Consider the following 17,785-nt stretch of genomic DNA (forward strand, 5'->3'; position numbering starts at 1 on the left):
CCACCCTATTGCTGTGTACCACTGGAGCATCCTACCACTGTGTACCACTGCACCACCCTACCGCTGTGGACCATTGCATCACCCTACCACTGTGTACCACTGCACCACCCTACCGCTGTGGACCACTGCATCACCCTACCACTGTGTACCACTGCACCACCCTACCACTGTGCACCACTGCAGCATCCTACCACTGTATACCACTGCACCACCTAATCACTGTTTACCACTGGAGCACCCTACCGCTGTGTACCACTGGAGCATCCTACCACTGTGTACCACTGCACCACCCTACCTCTGTGTACCACTGCACCACCTAATCACTGTTTACCACTGGAGCATCCTACCACTGTGTACCACTGCATCATCTATCTTGAGAGGCTTGAGAATGGTTCTCAGAGAATGTGAGGCAGCAGCCACTCTCTCCATAGGAAGCCTCACGCTTTCTCAATGTGACCAGCTACTTCTAGAAGCACCAAGGTTTCCTGTGTTCGTTAGTGATGCCTAACACAAACCCAAAGCCCTGGGAGACTCCGAGCTACCCTCAGAGATGGCCGGCCAAGTAGTGGCCACACCTAGATCAGGCACACGTACCATGATAAACCAATAGGCAGGAGTGGACAAGGATAGCTCTTAGAAGAACTCAGCTGGCAACCAGGGAAGAACTGTCTAGAGGTGGCTCTTGACTACAACAGCATCCATGAAGGTCGAACATGTGGGAATACTGAAGAGCCAGAGAGGTAGGAACTCAGTTCATTTCCCTCCCAGGACATTTAAGAGTGTTTGTACAGATTGGCTCTTGCTCAAACTGCCCAGTAGCCTCATTACTGTAGGGCTGAGTTCAAACCTGAGGAAGGGTCTAGAAGCCTGGTGAAACTAATTGCAACAATGTGTCAAACAGACAAGTTTCCAAGCCAACCTGTCCCTCCCTGGCTCTGGCATCACTCTGTGTGAGCATCCATCTTCTACCTGTGAGTGGGCAGCTGAACATCCTCTATGCTGCCATGGTATACCATGCTACCAGCCTTGTACTTGTGCTGGCCCACAGCAACCCTCAACAAACACAAAGAGGACTGCTCAGAGATGGATTTGGACACGACACCCTCTTCTAGGCCTCGGCAGTAATAGGCAGGCTCAAGCCCTGTTTGTCTCTAGGTTGGCAGCGTCTGTGTCCCTTGATGTCCCTGGAGTCACTCCTGAGTCGTCCCCCCACCATAGTTCCCACACCATCACCGACCTGCTCAAGTGGTCCATCTTAGGCTTCGGGAATTCCACTCACCTGGTCTGTTTCACACTCCCGCTTGCAGGTGCTCTGGGCATCCACCCAGAGGTTAGGGTTCATGTCGTTGGGGCAGATGCCCGCATGGGAGTATCGAATGGATGGCAGCGCTAGGCCTCGAAGGGGAGCTCCGAGGAGCAGCAGCAACAGCAGCCCCCAGTGGAACCAGAACCGATGATACCCTGGGGCCCACATGGTGCCCTCTGCAGTGGCCAGAGGGTTTCCCTGGGATGACACCAAGGTCTGAGGCCCACCGGGACCTTCTTCTCCAGGGCTGGCAAACACCTGCCCTCCTCAACCCCAGCAAGTCTCGCTGAGGCTGCCTGCTGGCTTCGGCTGCTGTGACTGGCTCCACCAAGTGCAGCCTGCTGGGCTGTGAGGCTTCAGATAAAAGAAAGGTCTTTGGAAGGAAACTCTGTCGTCCCCCCACACACACCCCCACGCATCCCACACCCCTACCCCGGGTGCGCAGGGAGAGGAACACAGCAGGGGCTCGAGCCTGGATTTATATCCTGGGCGCACCACCCGAGTGGGAGCGAGCTAACCCGATGCCTGTCAGAGGCAGGCTGCTGGCGCCTCTGTCCCGTGGCTGATCACAGACGTATTGCAGAAAGGGGGAAAAGCTGGAAGCAGTTTAGCCAGCGGTCTCTGGCACGGTGGGACACCTGCTTGTTTTTGACTCCAGGAGGCCTTTAACCCCTTCCAGGGACAGAAATGGCATGTGCTTTGAGGGGGGGGGGGAAGCTGGCCCCAGGACACGCACGCTCACTGTGAGGCAGGTTTGTTTCCTTTTCCCCACCTCCTTGGGGCCAGGCCCCCTCCTCCCCTTCAGCCACCTCTAAAGAACACACAATCGCTTGTTACAAGGAAGGACCTGAGCCGCTGTGTTAGCGTCGCCCAGCTCGATAGTACATTTGAGAGCAAATGACGTGGAAAAACAAGTTCACGGCCATTCAAGGGCGGGCCCAGGCAGCCGGCGCTGTGCTGTGTAAGCTGACTCCCACCCCGGGCACCAGGTCCCCTTGTGGGGGGTATGCACACGGGCAGCGCCACATCCCTGTGTTACGGGTTATGGGCAGTCCATGTCTTAAGTTCCAACTTTGGTGAATTCCCCCAAAATCATTCCAGAGAGACATACCAGATACCAGATATGGTCTGGCTCCCCCGGGCTGCTGGGACGGATCACATTCCTCGTTCCTGTCTCTACACACTTGTGGAGGAGTCCAAGAAACTGGTGCAGCTACAGTGTCCCAGGACTCCACTACACCAGCACCAAGCTGCCCTCGCTGGTGACCACGGCAGCCCTTGCTTGGTGAGCCCTTGGGTGCTAGGCACGCTATGGACACGTGGTTCTACATCCTCCCACCACACAGAGTGAAAGGCTTCCGGTGGAAGAACACAAGCAATTTGCCTAGGGTCCTCAGAATCACCAATCATATCAGTTAATCCTCACACGCTCCTCACTCTCTAATACATCATTCCATTTAATCCTCACAGCAAGCTGTACATCCAGTTTGGACTTAAGCAAAGGGTGGATGCACAGTGAAGCCAAGCAACTCACCGAGTGTCACACAGCTCGGTTAATATAGGAGGCAAGGGCAGCAGCTTGCTGGGTGTGGGTGGGCAGGGCCTTTTGAAGCCACCCCTCCCCCATCCATCTGCCAGAACTGCTATCAAGGTACAGCCTAAAGTCTGTTTTGTTTTGTTTTGTTTTTACAGAATGGTTAGGAAGTTTTTGAAAGTGGGGGGGGGGGGGTTGTACTTGTGGGAGGCCTGGGAAGGGAGCTGTTAAGTAGCCAGGAGGTTAGGAGCAATTTCTATCCCAGTAGATTGAGGGTGTCTGGTTTCGTCATTAGATGCTTAAGGTGATGAGGAAAGAAACATTTGAAAGACAGAGGTGCTTTTTTAAGGATAAGCCAACAAGGATTGGAGGGTAGACTGAACCCCAGTGGGGAAAGGACAGGGAAGTGGCTGGAAGGGGGAGGGGTCCAAGGCCCCCAGCTGCTCTCTTGATAACCATGGCTCCCCATCCAAGAGGGCTGTAAAAATCACCTGCAAGACCATCTCCTATAGACTCTTGCTCTTCCTAGCAATGGTGAGGTGCTGGCTTTTCTCCCTCGGAGCCAATTCCTTCCCATCGAGTGCTTCTAGGCTCCGTCTTCTCTGTCAATGTCAAAGTGCTAATGAAGGGTGTCAGGTCTTGATCTGCTAAGTTATCAGAACAAACCTCCCTCCGAGGAGGCCATTTCCAGTAATGAAACCAGACAGCAGGCGACGCCGGCTGCTTTGAATTCCCTGTAATTTCATAAGCCGTGTTCCTGCTGCTCGAAGCAGGAGCCTCTCTACACAGCCCTGCCCTGCCCGTAGCTTGCTCGGTCGGCTTCCTGCGATGCCACCGAAGGAAACAGACAGTGACAGGTTTCCAGGCGGCACTTAGAGAAAGTGTCACAAGACATTATGCCAGGAGAAACATCTGAAGGGAAGAGGCTGGGTGTCTGAGGGGTCTGCTGAGGCCATGAGAGATTCTGGTCCCCATTCCCCGTTCTCAGGGTTGGTGGAAAAAGCCTTCCACCCAGTTTTCAATGGTGACCCTCCTTCCAGTCCCATGAGATACCTGGACAGGAAAGGAAGCTGAGCAGGAAAAGGCTGGGCCTGTCAAGGAGCCCCATACACAGCCTGGAGAACAGGAGCCAGGCCTCCCCTGCTGTGAGCCACACCTGTACCTACTGTACCATGAAGTCCAGCAAGCTTCCCTCCACCCAACCCGGCGGAGACCTCCCCCTCTCTGCTTCTGCCCTGAAGTTTGTTTCTAAGATATTCTGAAGTTGCCACCACCCCAGGTCTCTCTGTGACCCCGCCTCACGCCCAGCCCCACTCTGCACCAAGTTCCTCACTGGGAATGGATGTCGAGCTAAGCAGCTGGGCTGAGGCCTGGCTGCTGGGTGTCTCCTAGCTGTCCTTTACTCTTTCCTAAGGACATGGGGTCCCGCTTAGTTTCTCCACCACTGAGTATAAGAGGTGAGAGTGAGGGCTAGGTGCTGGTCTACACTAGAAGAGCCACAGCACAATGCCCTTCACGCTCCGCTCCTCCTGGTACCTTAGGACCCGCTCAAAGGTCCAGCTGCCGGGACGCCACCTCACTCTGATAGTGAACTCTGGGTGATCCTTGATCTCAGGTTCACCTTGAGCTTCCTGAGCCAGTGGGGTCTTGACAGGACAACACAGCTGACCCTACTACCCAAATTAGTCAGCCCCACCCTACAACCCAGTAATAACAGCACACGCCACTGCAGGCCACCCAAAGACCCAGGGGAGCCTCGCAGACACAATACCCATACGCAAGCTAAGCCTCTTACCCCTCTCTCATCATGCCTAGACCCTTTTTCCCTAGCTCATTTCTCTCCTCAAATGGTTCTTAAAGCCCCTACTATGTGCCCCGTTCTGCACACACAGAAATCCACAACGGCATCTTCCACAGTCTGCATCGGAAAACCAATATGCCAAATGATGATGATAAGCCCAGAGAATATGGGGTTTGGGGGGGAAGGTGGTCCTCACCCTCCTGAGGGGTAACAAAAGGGGCTGGGCTTGGTGTTGATGCTACAAGATGACATTGGATGGAATTGAGACTAAGCAGCCATCTACAAGAGTAAAAAGAAGGCAGCTCCCTATACCCAGCACAATGAGGCCTGGCCCACAGCTCTGGGCTCCCTGGCCAAGCCCCCACCCCCACCCTTTTGTGGGGCCAGGCTCCAGGAAGGGGAGATGAGGGCAACTCAGCAGGTTTAGGAGGAGTGGGGGTGGGAGCTGCCCTACTCCTTTAGAAAGACAACGCCAGCAAAGACAGACCAGCAGTCCGTTCTTCTCCACCACCACAAGGCCCTACGTAGAGTGTCCATACTGTCCCACGTGGGAAGCCAGTCCAAGGCAGCCCTCTGGCCCTATGTTTGGGAGGATTTGGGGAGCAGAAATGGGGAGACAGAGAAGACACTGTCCCCCGTGAGGTGCTCAGATAGACGGACTTAGGCCACCTCAGCGAAAAGGCTCATTACCCAGCTGGGGACCCCCTGCCCGAGCGGCCTCAGGCCTGGCTTACATTACAAGGCTACATGAGCTCTCCCCTCCAAGTGAGCTCTCCCCTCCAAGTGAGGCTGCACGGAGCCTTGGAATAATTATGGGGCCTCAGCAGATGGTGGAGGTGGATGGGGGAGGCCTTCAGCTGCGGGACACGTGACCCACCAGCATCTGTGTGGAACAGGGCCTGGGAGTGTCCAGGCTGAGCTGACGATGGTAGGGGGTTGGCACCAAATCAAGATCAGGAATTACAGGCTTGGGAGGGGTGGGGCACAGTCTAGGGAGGCCTAGGGTTGCTGTCAGAGCTCCTGGACACTGGAAAGATCAGGGTGTGTCCTCCAGCACAGAGCCATACCCCAGGCATGCGGGGCTGGGTGGCTTTGAGAACTTGTATGTCCTGGAGGGTTTTAGTTCAGATCCTGCCCCTCTGTGGTTCTTGGGCTAGAGCGGCCATTCATTCGCATCTTTTGAGGGAGGACCACCTTCAGCTCCCCGTCTGAGGCCCCCTTCCACTCCTCTGTGATCCACGTCCTGATTCCTCCAGATCTGCACGGATGGAACCGGCTTCAAAAAGCCCCGTGAAGCCCTCAGCCAAAACAAACATGGCCAAACAGGCCCGAAGGTGTCTGCTCTTGAATCTGCTCTGCCTGAGGGAAGAAGTCAAATTCCAGCTTTCCCATGCCTGGGGGGCCAGGAGGAACAGCGTGTGAGGAGCCTGGCCTCCCTCCTATTTAGGGTCCCCACCCATTTTAAATGCTCCCCTAGACCATCATGGCCTATGATCCCCACTCCTGTCTTGTTCCTCCTGCTCCTTGTTCACTGAGATGTCCTGAGGCCAGGGGCCTCCCTGATACTCCATGCTGTCCAGCAAAGTGGCTCGACGTCTCTAAAACTACCTGCACCCCTGAAATGCAACTTGTCATCAGTGTACCCTGTTTTACGTGCACCTGCGTGTGTACTTGGTGTGGAAGGGGGTGGGGCCAGAGTAAGAAAAAGTCCTTCATTGCCTTTGCAGGATTCTGGATCCCTGCAGGTTGAGGATGAAGGCAAAAGCAGCCTGGACCACCAGGAGCCGCTGTCTCAGTCTACCTTAGCATTGCTGTTCTTTCCTTAATTCGACTGAGCAGCCATACCTCCGCTTGGGTCTTCTCTGCTCTCCCCTCCTCCCTCTCGCCCCCCCAGCCTTACGCAGCCCTTGTTCTCTGGCAGGGACTCTTATCTCCAAGATAGCAGCTTTCTGTTCCATCTCTGAAGCCATACCAGAAAGGAAGTTCTCTTAATCCCAGAGGACCAGGAAAGCCACTTTCCTGACCAGAGGCTCCCAGTACAGTTTATAATAAAGCGAAACCAAACTGAACCACTGCTTACAGAGTTACCTGTTCGTTGGAGCTCGGTTGAAGGGTGACGCTCAAATGTCCCAACCCTGGAACCTGGGAATGTAACCATATTTGGGGAAAGGTCTCTGCAGGTGCTAAGGATCTCGAGATGAGATCATTCTGGATTATCTGGGAGGAAACGGCGCCCGATGGCGGCTATATGGTACACTGTCACTGCAGCACACAAAACAAACACACCTGGCTGGTACCGCTCAAGGGCCCTTTCTGGTGACAGTTAAATGGCACAGCAGGACCCACCCCTTCTCAGTCCCTCCAGTTTCTCCTCAGCAGATTCCTTCTCTGGAGCATACTCTCTTTGCTGACAGGTTTATATTCTCTCTGCTTTTATTTCCATTCAGTCAGGAGCCATAATTTCATTAATAATAGAAGGAGCACAAACTTCAAAACAAGCTTCAACTACCCTTTTGAAACACCAAAAATACTTACTAGGTCCTCGTTTTCAGAGGGCTCCATTGCTAGCTGCCACCAGCACCTTTGTCATTAAGTCCGCACTCTTCTACTTCTGACAAAGCCGGGTCTATGTCTTTAATTCACACTTCTGTCCCATCAACCCCTCCCTCTCCTCTTTCCTCTTGTGCAGCTGGAGTCTTGGGTGTTTTCTTGAATGTCTGAGCCGGCTTCACCTTGAACTTGGAATTTCACAGCAGGGACAAACTGTGCCTGCTCACAGAAATCTGCTGCAAATGACGCCAGGATCCGAAGTTGAGCCCTTGCAGTCAGTCCTCTGGATTGGAGATGATGAAGATGTTGCTAGATGGTGACCTTGATCCCTCCTAGACAGTCAAAGACCCCAGACCCAGTTTCACCAGCCTCCTTTCTACTCCAAGTCTGCTGTATTTACCTGATTGGCTCTTTTCCATTGACCAAGACAGGGTCTCTCCAGACAGTCCAGGCTATCCTGGAATCTGAATTCTGCCTCAGCTCTTTGAGTGCTGGGTTTGCACCACCTCGCTAGGTTTGACTCACTCTTGCTCTTGTGTCCCTCCTCCCCTCGTAACACACACCTCTCCCTCCTGTCCTTCTTCCTCTTTTTACATAATGTCACTTTATAAAGCCTACGCTAGACTGGAACCCTCAATATAGCCCAGGATTATAGGTGTGAACCACCTCACCCGGCTTTGGTCTATTAACATTATTTATTTATTTATTTATTTATTTATTTACTTATATTTTATGTGCATTGGTGTTTTGTCTGCATGTATATTTGTGTGAAGATGTCAGATCTTAGAGTTATAGACAGCTGTGAACTGCCATGCGTGTGCGGGGAATTGAACCTGGGTCCTCTGGAACAGAAGCCAGTGCCCGTTGAGCCATCTCTCTAGCCCTAAGGCTCTTTTTAAATTGCTAGGATTGTATTGCTTTATTCTTTAATGGAAACAGATGGTCATGATAAAATTCTTTGGTTTTGTTTGTTGTTTGTTTTGTTGTTTGTTTTTGTTTTTGTTTTTTTGAGACAGGGTTACTCTGTGTAGCCTTGGCTGTCCTGGAACTCACTCTGTAGACCAGGCTAGCCTCAAACTCAGAAATCCACCTGCCTCTGCCTCCCAAGTGCTGGGATTAAAGGCGTGTGCCACCACCGCCTGGCTGTTTGTTTGTTTTTGGTTTTGGTTTTTCGAGACAGAGTTTCTCTGAGTAGCCCTGGCTGTCCTGGAACTCACTCTGTAGACCAGGCTGCCCTCAAACTCAGAAATCCACCTGTCTCTGCCTCCCAAGTGCTGGGATTAAAGGCATGTGCCACCACTGCCTGACTGATGAATATTTATTTATTATATGTCAGTACATTGTAGCTGTCTTCAGATATCCCAGATCTCATTGTGAATGGTTGTGAGCCACCATGTGGTTGCTGGGATTTGAACTCAGGACCTTTGGAAGAGCAGTCAGTGCTGTTAACTGCTGAGCCATCTCTCCAGTCCCCGAGAAAATGCTTTTAAAAATATTTCTATTTTAATTATTATTATATGTCTGTGCATGTGAACATATGATGTGTGTGTACACTCATTCATGCCATGGCACATATGTGAAAGTCTTTGGGAGTCAATTCTCTCCTTCTGTTACAGGTTGGGGGACTGAACTCAGATCACCTGTTTTGCCCACCAAACACTTGTACCCACTGAGCTATCTCACCCAGTCACAATGCTTCTAGACACTTTTCAGGAAGCAAGCATAGAAAGGAAAAGAAACTGAACAAAGTCCATCTTTAATCTGTGATCCTCAGGGGAAAGAACTGCAGAAGATCATAAGAAACACACTTTGGCTATCAGCAAGATGGTCCAGCAAAAGCCTACTTGCTATGTATGCCTGACGGCTTGAGTTTGAAATTACTTAAAAGTTGAAGGGAAAAACTAGCTCCACAGGATTGTCCTCTTACTTCCCATGTGTGCTGGAGCAGTGCCCCACCTAGCTAACCATTTCCACACACAATAATAAATAAATAAATAAATAGATAGATAGATATTTAAAAAATAAACACATCAGGCTGGAGAGATGGCTCAGCAGTTAAGAGCACTGACTGCTCTTCCAAAGGTCCTGAGTTCAATTCCCAGCAACCACATGTGATTCCCAGCAATCACAAACATCTATAATAGGACCTAATGACCTCTTCTGATGTGTCTGAAGACAGCTACAATATACTCATATAAATATAATAAATAAATCTTAAAAAAAAATAAGTAAACATATCTTGCAAGCTAGGCACTAATGGCTCACAACTATAATGCCAGCACTTTGGAGCCGGGGGCAGCAGAATTGTCATGAGTTTGAGGCCATTCTGGCCTACATAGTGAATTCCAGGCCAGCCTGAACTATATGGTGAGATCCTATCTCAAAACATCCTCCCAACTCTAAGAAGGAGGGAGAAAGAGAAATGTATTTTTCATGGTGACTCAGTATATGCATTCATGTCTGGAGTTGTAGCAAAAGTTTTACACCAGCTGGGCACAAGGTGTTAACTGTAGCACTGGAGAGGGAGATGTAGGCAGACCTCTATGTATCTGAGGTCAAACTGCTTTACATAGCAAATTGCAGGTCAGACAGCCAAGATACACACACACGTCACACACACACACACACACACACACACACACACACACACACAATGATTTATACATGATAGATTCTTAAGTGTTCCAAAATTTGAAGACCGCTTGTTCATTCTTTTTATTATAACCATCAGAAGGTTCAGTGTTGCAAGGTACAAGATTAATTACATGAACTGTACGTTGAAATTAGACAACATGGTTCAGCAACATGGCTGCCTCACTAGAGGCCAAAGCACTTGCCACCCAAGCCTCATCACCTTAGTTCAGGCTCCAGATTCTACATAAAGACGTAAGGAGAGAACTGACACTTAAAACCTTCCTTTGACCTCCATGCACACACTATGGTGGTTTGATAAGAATGGCCCCCATAGACTCATGTGTATGAAGGCTTGGCCATAGGGAGTGGCACCATGAGGAGGTGTGGCTTTGTTGGAGGAAGGGTGTCACTGTGGAGGCAGGGTTTGAGGTCATATATGCTCAAGCTATGCCCAGTGTGACACACAGTCTCCTACGGCCTGCAGATCAAGATATAGAACTCTCAGCTCTTCTAACTCCATGTCTGCCGGGTAGTGGTGGCGCACGTCTTTAATACCAGCACTTGGGAGGCAGAGGCAGGCGGATTTCTGAGTTCGAGGCCAGCCTGGTCTACAGAGTGAGTTCCAGGACAGCCAGGGATATACAGAAACACCCTGTCTCAAAAAACCAAAAACAAAACAAAAAACAACACCATGTCTGACTGCATGCTGCTCTACTTCCCACCATGATGATAATGGACTGAACCTCTGAAACTGGAAGCCCAGCTCCAACTAAATGTTTGCCTTTATAGGAGTTGCTATGGCCATGGGATCTCTTCACAGCAATGAAACCCTAACAAAGACATACACCTTGACACATGCTTCCACACTTCCACAACATGACACGTGCAAACCCAATTGTATTGGCATTGTATCCCTCTAATACCATCACCTGGGAGGTGATGACTGGAGACTCAGAAGCTGAAACTCACCCTCAGCTACACAGCAATTCAAGATACAAGCTGGGATTACACGAGATCCTGTTTATGAATAAACAAGAGAGGCGGGTAGGAAGGAAAGAAGGAATGGGGAGAGAAAGGGGAGGATGAAGGTAGGAAATAAAGAGGAAGGGTAAGACCCTTAAGTGCTATGATTTGGGTGTGGTTTGTCCCCAAAGGTTGTATGTAGGAGAGCTGGTCCTAGCGGGGCAATGATGAGAAGTGGGGAGATCTTTAGGAGATGGACCCTGTGGAGGGTATGGAGGCCATTAGGGGCTTCACACTTGGAAAAGATTGATGCTCATCCCACAGAGCAACATTAGAGCAAGCCTGGCCTTCAGATCTTTGTCTCCACATATCACCCTGTACTCTCTCCCTCTTGCACCTATTCCCACCATGTTGCTACCTGCCCGGCATATGTGTAGTTATGGAAGCCCTCACTGGAAGTTGAGCAGACAGGACAGCCCTACTTTAGATTTCCAGCCCCTAAAAATATGAAATAAATAAGCCTTATTTATTTTTTTTTGTAAAGTACCAAATTTCAGGTATTTTGTTAGAGCAACAAAAATGGACTACTCTATCAGGTATAAACACCAACAGTAGATTCAAGATCTACATGCAAGAAACTATAAAACTGGGGACTGGAAAGATGGCTCTGTGGTTAAGATCACTGTCTGCTCTCCTGGAAAACCCAGGTTCGATTCCCAACACCAACCTGGTGGCTCACAACCATCTATAACTCCAGTTCTAGAGGATCCAATGCCCTCTTCTGGCCTCTTAGGTACTAGGCATACACATGGTTCACAGGTATACGTGAAGGCAAAGCACTCATAATATAGGGAAAAAAAACCCAGAAACATTCTTCAAAAGAAGCTACAAATGGTGTTGAAAGAAACCAAAGAAAAGCTAAAGAGGCAGCAGTAACATCAATGGGAAGGTTGTTGTTGAAGCAGCACTTCCTCTCGATGTAATCCATCAGGTCAACAAAGTCCTAGGAAACCACTTTGTGACACCAACAGTGACTCTGAAGTCAACATGGAAGGAGAAAGCTCCCCTAAAACAGAGCACTGGAGAATAAGCCTGGACGGCTGACATTACTTAACTTTAAGGCTTAAGATGAAGTTACAGTGGCCAAGACAGTACAGTCTTGGTGAAGACTAAACAGATCAATAGAATAGAATGGAGGGCCCAGAAATAGACCCAGACAAAAGCAGCCGGTTGATCTCTTTCAAAGGAACAAAACCGAAAGAACCAAGACAAGATAGCCTTGTCAGCAGACTGTGCACGGTCAGTTGGACATCCACATGCAAAGGAAAGGAAAGAATAAGAGAACCCATGCCAAACAAACATCATGCTTTTCCCAAAAATTAATTAAAAACGTGTCAAAGAGCTAAATGTAAAACATAAAACCATTCAATTTCTGTAACCTAATCTAAGAGGAAATTAAAATGCGCTTGCATTTGGCAATATGATTTTAGGTATAATACCCAAAGCTTGGTCTGTGGAGGAAACATAACAATGAATTTTTTTTTTTTCTGCTCTGCAAAAGACAGCGTTAGGAGGATGAAAAGAAGAAGTCACGGAATGAGAGAAAAGGCCAGCATCGCTCAGTGTCCTTGCTGGCTTTATTTCTGTTGTAAAGCACCCTGAGAAAAACCAACACAGTTAGGCGGGGTGGTGCACGCCTCTCATCCCCGCTCGGGGTGGCAGAGGCAGGCAGGTCTCTCTTACTTGGAGACCAACTTGGTCTACAGAATGAGTTCCAGGACAGCCAGGGCCACACAGTGAAAGCCTGTTGTTTTTTTTTGTTTGGTTTGGTTTGGTTTGGTTTTTTGTTTTTGGTTTTGGTTTTTTGTTTTTGGTTTTTGGTTTTTGGAGACAGGGTTTCTCTGTATAGCCCTGGCTGTCCTGGAACTCACACTGTAGACCAGGCTGGCCTCAAACTCAGAATTCTGCCTGTCTGCTTCCCAAGTGCTGGAATTAAAGACATGTGCTACCACTGCCCAGCTGAAACCCCATTGTTGTTGTTGTTGTTGTTTTTAAAAAAAAAAAAAAGGAAGGGAGGAGAGAGAGAGCGCAAGCAAGCTACTTTGGGGAGCTTACAATTCCAAGTTATGGTCTATCATGGAAGGGAACTCAAGCCAGGAGCTCCAAATAGTTATTTACATCACATCCACAGTCAAGAGGAGGAAGAAATGAATGTGCACATGTACTTATTTGGTTTTTTATACCTCTTACCCACTCAGGACCCCCTGCCTCAGCCATAATGCTGGTCCAGCAGTCAAACACCACCAAGGCTTTCCCTCACTCTTCCCTGAGTCTATAAACCTTCTCCTCATAGTCACAGAATTGTTATGGTCACTCCAAGGTTCTGCAAAAACAGAAAGAAATTCAAGGTGTGATAGAGGAATATCAGTGCACAACCTTCCTTGAAGTTAGGTTGAGGTGACATGGGCACTTTCTGCAGGTGCTCACCATCTCTAGAGCAAGTCACTTCATGGTGCATGCAGGTACCACCATGTTCAGGATGAATAGGGAGAGAGCATGATAAGCTTCATTTTATCCAGGATTCTTCCAACCATGAAGTCTAGCCTCAAATTAAAATGTCTAGCCTGTAAAGTGGCAAGTTAGACACCGGCCTGGTAATGTTCCCAAGAGAAAGGCCTTCAAGATGTGGTCCATGACTCTCTGTCACTTCTGGTTCAACCAGGCCAGGCTCAACATGATGCTGGCGAATTCTTTGCTACTCTTTCCACAGAGATAAGATAGAAATATTTGCCTTTCCATTGGGTCCTGCTGTAGTTGGTGTTGACAATAGCATGTGCTAGCATACAACTTCCAAGTCACGCCTTAAAGATCAGTGTTTGTGTTTGCCCCTCTTAGAAGGCTCCTTTTGGGAAGCCTATACTTTGTGAGAATCCCCCATCCTTAGACTACCTTGGCACAGAGAAGCCCCAACAAGCCAGTCAGGGAGCCTCAGCAGAGCATTGCACAGGAGAGGATGGTTTTTTTTTTTTTTTCCCTCAGATCTTCCACAAAAGAATAAAAGAAGAGCGGGGCAGTGGTGGCGCACACCTTTAATCCCAGCACTTGGGAGGCAGAGGCAGGTGGATTTCTGAGTTTGAGGCCAGCCTGATCTACAGAGTGAGGTCTAATACAGGCAGGGCTACACAGAGAAACCCTGTCTAGGAAAAAAAAAACCAAAAACAACCAATCAGCCTGGGGCCTCATCCTGAGTCAGGAGCTGATAGCATCCCCTGCAGGTGCAAGAAAGAATGCTTGGAGATGCATTTGAAGTTGTTGCTTCTTGCCTACACTCATCCTAGGGGCTGGGAGCAGGCTTGATGGTTTGCACCATCCACAGAGTGTTAAACCCTACCCTTGACCTAAGGTAATGCCTTGCTTGTAGGGAGGGTTAATCGGTCAGTTGTTTGCTCTGCGCCTAAGTTTGGGTTGCTTTGCCCTGCTTGGCACTGAGCAGATGTCAGACAGTAAGGTGCACTGGAAGATGCATGGTTTACAGATACTCAGCAGATACACATGTGGATGGAATAGTCCAGAAGGCTCTTGACCGCAGTCTCTGTTCCCATCCCTGACTGTTTCTCTACCTAGGAATGGTGGTAGTGCAGCTGGAGTAGATTTTGAACAACAGTTCAGAAAACAGAGAAAAACATTGGCAAGTGGATCTCTGCTTTCAACTTAGGGCAGAAGCCAGGGGAGGCATTTGGCAGAAGCGCTGCTACCACCAAGGACATCAGAGAACTGTGTGTATAAAACCTGAGAGGTGACAGGGAACTGGTGGCACAGAACGTTTGAGAGACTGCAAGGTGGCCACTTTAGCTGGAAAGGAAAAGGGACTTAGATTGACCCAGGGGCCGGCCCCTCATGAGGAAGGAGGCCCTGGCTTACCTTCATTTACCTTTTCACTTTAACATCTGTTTTGCCAGGGCGTTAGGAGATGGAGATTCAAAGGGAAGCAATAGACTCCAGCCACTGCTCTGGCTTGCAGCTGGCTGACTACAAACAGACAATCCAGTGATTGACTATCTTTAGCTTTGCTTCTAGTTCTGACTGAACAGGAAGGATGGTGTCAGACTGCTGGGAAAGGGAGAAGCCCACCTCCCTGCAGTCCATAGAGGCTTCCACCAGGGGCAGTGGTCCTGACGCTGCCTACCAGCCCAGTGTGGCCCCCAACACATGGGGCTCAGAAGGCAAATCCTACTGAAGTTATGGCACAGATAAGGGCTCAGTGCTCAATTCGATAACTAACAACTCTCTCCCTTCTTTGGAGTCCCAAGGAGAAAATGTCAAAACTCAAGACCTGAGGGACTTGCATGGGGCAGAGTGGTCAATTCTCAATGATGTAGGATCTGGAGTCTACCTTCTGTTAAGGTAGAACCTCACAGGCGTAAGGCCAGGGACAGGCGAGATCTGCAATGGCTAGTCTCCGTTGTGAACATGACTACATCTGGAATTAACTAAAACTCAAACTGCTGGATACACTTGTAAGAGATTTCTATTTCTTTTCTAATTGGATCATTTGAAGTAGGAAGACCTACCCTAAGTCTTGATCACGTGAGGTTTGCAGACCCATCTTAAATCTGGGCCACACCTTCTGGTGGCCTTCTGTATAGGGGACATGGAAGAAGGAAGCTTCTGCTCTTTGCCTGCTTGCCTTACTCCACTAGTGAGTTCATTCCTCCACTGATATTACAAGCCTGCTTCTTTGGGATTCCAACATATCCTGAAGACCAGCTGAGACATCCCACCTTGTGGACCAAACGCCTAGTGTATTCTTAGACCTTCTGTTGGGAGACAGCCATTGTTGGAATAGTTGGACCACAGACGATAAGCCACTCTAATAAATCATATATCATTTGATTAATTTTATCCAAATAGTTCTACTCCTCTAGAGAATCATCACTAATTCAGGTTCCGAGCTGTGGGGCAAACACTGGCTAATTCACAGGCTGCCACTAGAGAACATGATCCAGGAGTGAGGGGTAGCTGGGCCGTCAGTAGCAAACCCTCATCAGGCTGGCAGTTCTGGATCCGCCACCATATGGGGGAAGAGAGGAGAAAGAAAAGGGACCCTAGGGAAGGTGCTGAGGCCCCGTGTGCTTGAGGATGTAGAGACCCCTGTATGTGAAGGAATGCTCTTGGCACTCTCAAATACTGTCTCACCCCCCACCCTGTCTCCCCCTCCCCCGTTACACTACCTTCCTACATAAGGCCAACACTGCAGGATGGTTGGGTCCAGCCTGTCCCTTCTCTTCCTCTGATTCTGTAGAAGTTCGGACAGTCCTGTTTTTAGCCCCTCCCCCGCTTCTCAGCTGGATCAGCTCTGCTAGCATTTGGATACACTGTAGCCTCTCCTACCCCAATCCCCAAATCACTCCTTATAACCTATACTCTGCTAGCATTTGGATACACTGTAGCCTCTCCTACCCCAAATCCCCAAATCACTCCCTGTAACCTATACTCTACTAGCATTTGGATACACTGTAGCCTCTCCTACCCCAAATCCCCAAATCACTCCTTATAACCTATACTCTGCTAGCATTTGGATACACTGTAGCCTTTCCTACCCTGAATCCCCAAATCATTCCCTGTAACCTATATTCTGCACCATCCAGAGCCCTGCCTCCCCTTGCCTTCTAAGCCCATCTGCAGTCTCCCAAGTCCCAAAACATATCTCTGCTCCCTAACTGACTAGCCTTCCACACCGTTCCGCCTCTGTGTGTGTACAACCTTCAGTTAAAGACCCAGGAGACCACTACATCCAGGACCACCTACCACCTTAGAGGTGTGTGTGTGTGTGCACGCACGCACACGCACATGCTCTTCTTTCCTGACTACTTTCTTTACTTTCCTCTCACCCACACCTTGTCCCTGGGGTACATAAAGACTAAGTCTTTCCTTTCTTGCTCCTCTTGACCTCCCATCAATCACAAGAAGAAGTTCCAGGCAGCATTTGCTGTATGTTAGAATCAACAGGCAAAGCTATTAAAAAAAAAAAAAAAAAAAAAAAAAAACACCTGAGTGCCCCTCCAATTAAATCAGGGTCCTAGAGTATTGGCCAGATGTGGCAGACCTGAAGAGGCTCCAGATGAGTCCTTTATTCAGCCAGCATTCTGAGCCACTGCCTTTAAAGTCACAAGTGCAGATCCTGAGACATCCAAAGACAATGTTGTCTCCACCCCTGTGTTTTCTTCTCAGCTTTCCTGTGAGCCATTCCACAGCTCAACACTGAAGTCACGTGGCACCCCTCTAATCTGAATATAATTTGCATACACATTTCCATAACAGACTAATGAGGAGCAGTTTTGAGACTTTAATTGGATTTCAGTGCAAGTTTGCTATTTTTATTTTATTCTTGTTTTGTTTTGTTTTGTTTTTTTTAAGATAGCATCTCTCTGTGTAACAGCCCTGGCTGTCCTGGACTCGATGTGTATACCAGACTGGCTTCGAATTCACAGAGATCTACCTGCCTCTGCCTCCCCAGTGCCGGGATTAAAGCATGCACCACCACATCCAGACTGCTATTTTTATTTTCTAATCTCTCTGGAATGCTGAGCCACCTTGGCACTGGCTGTTTTCTCACTAAGTCTTCCTCACTCAAGGAAAAAAAAAGTATATATGCCAAGCTGATGGAGGAAGGAAGTGTCGCAGCAAGGTGGAGATTCACAAGGTAACCCAGTAGAAGATGAACCAGATGTCCTCAGGCATCTGTGACTGGGTAGCAGGGAAGTTCCCTGTCTACTTAGACAGATGTGCTGTGGACAAAGATCCCAGGCTCCTTAGCCCTGCAGAACCTCCCTTGCTGGATGAGGACTCCACTTTCCCCTGGCAAGTTTTAAAGAAGCTACTTGATTGGTACCAAAGTCCACATCTTGGATAACCTCACCCATAATGAGCAGTGGCTGCACGCCCTGCCCAGTGCCCTGCCAGCACCTTACTTCTGTGGCAACTGGAAGCTTCGCCA

At 49.1% G+C, this 17,785-nt stretch overlaps 1 protein-coding gene across 1 annotated transcript in view; it reads right to left on the reverse strand.

Moving 5' to 3' along the window:
* Wfikkn2 (WAP, follistatin/kazal, immunoglobulin, kunitz and netrin domain containing 2) overlaps nucleotides 1–2,620 on the reverse strand; it is a 7,620-nt gene extending 5,000 nt beyond the window's left edge. Inside the window, exons 1-2 of the mRNA XM_031353742.1 lie at nucleotides 2,418–2,620; nucleotides 1,280–1,660 (exon numbers count right to left, since the gene is read on the reverse strand). Coding sequence (XP_031209602.1) covers nucleotides 1,280–1,474 — 195 coding nt within the window. The 5' untranslated portion in view covers nucleotides 1,475–1,660; nucleotides 2,418–2,620. The remainder of the gene's footprint in view (nucleotides 1–1,279; nucleotides 1,661–2,417) is intronic.
* Nucleotides 2,621–17,785: the final 15,165 nt, after the last annotated feature.

The sequence above is a fragment of the Mastomys coucha genome, unplaced genomic scaffold (assembly GCF_008632895.1).
Source record: "Mastomys coucha isolate ucsf_1 unplaced genomic scaffold, UCSF_Mcou_1 pScaffold5, whole genome shotgun sequence".
Lineage (NCBI taxonomy): Eukaryota > Metazoa > Chordata > Mammalia > Rodentia > Muridae > Mastomys > Mastomys coucha.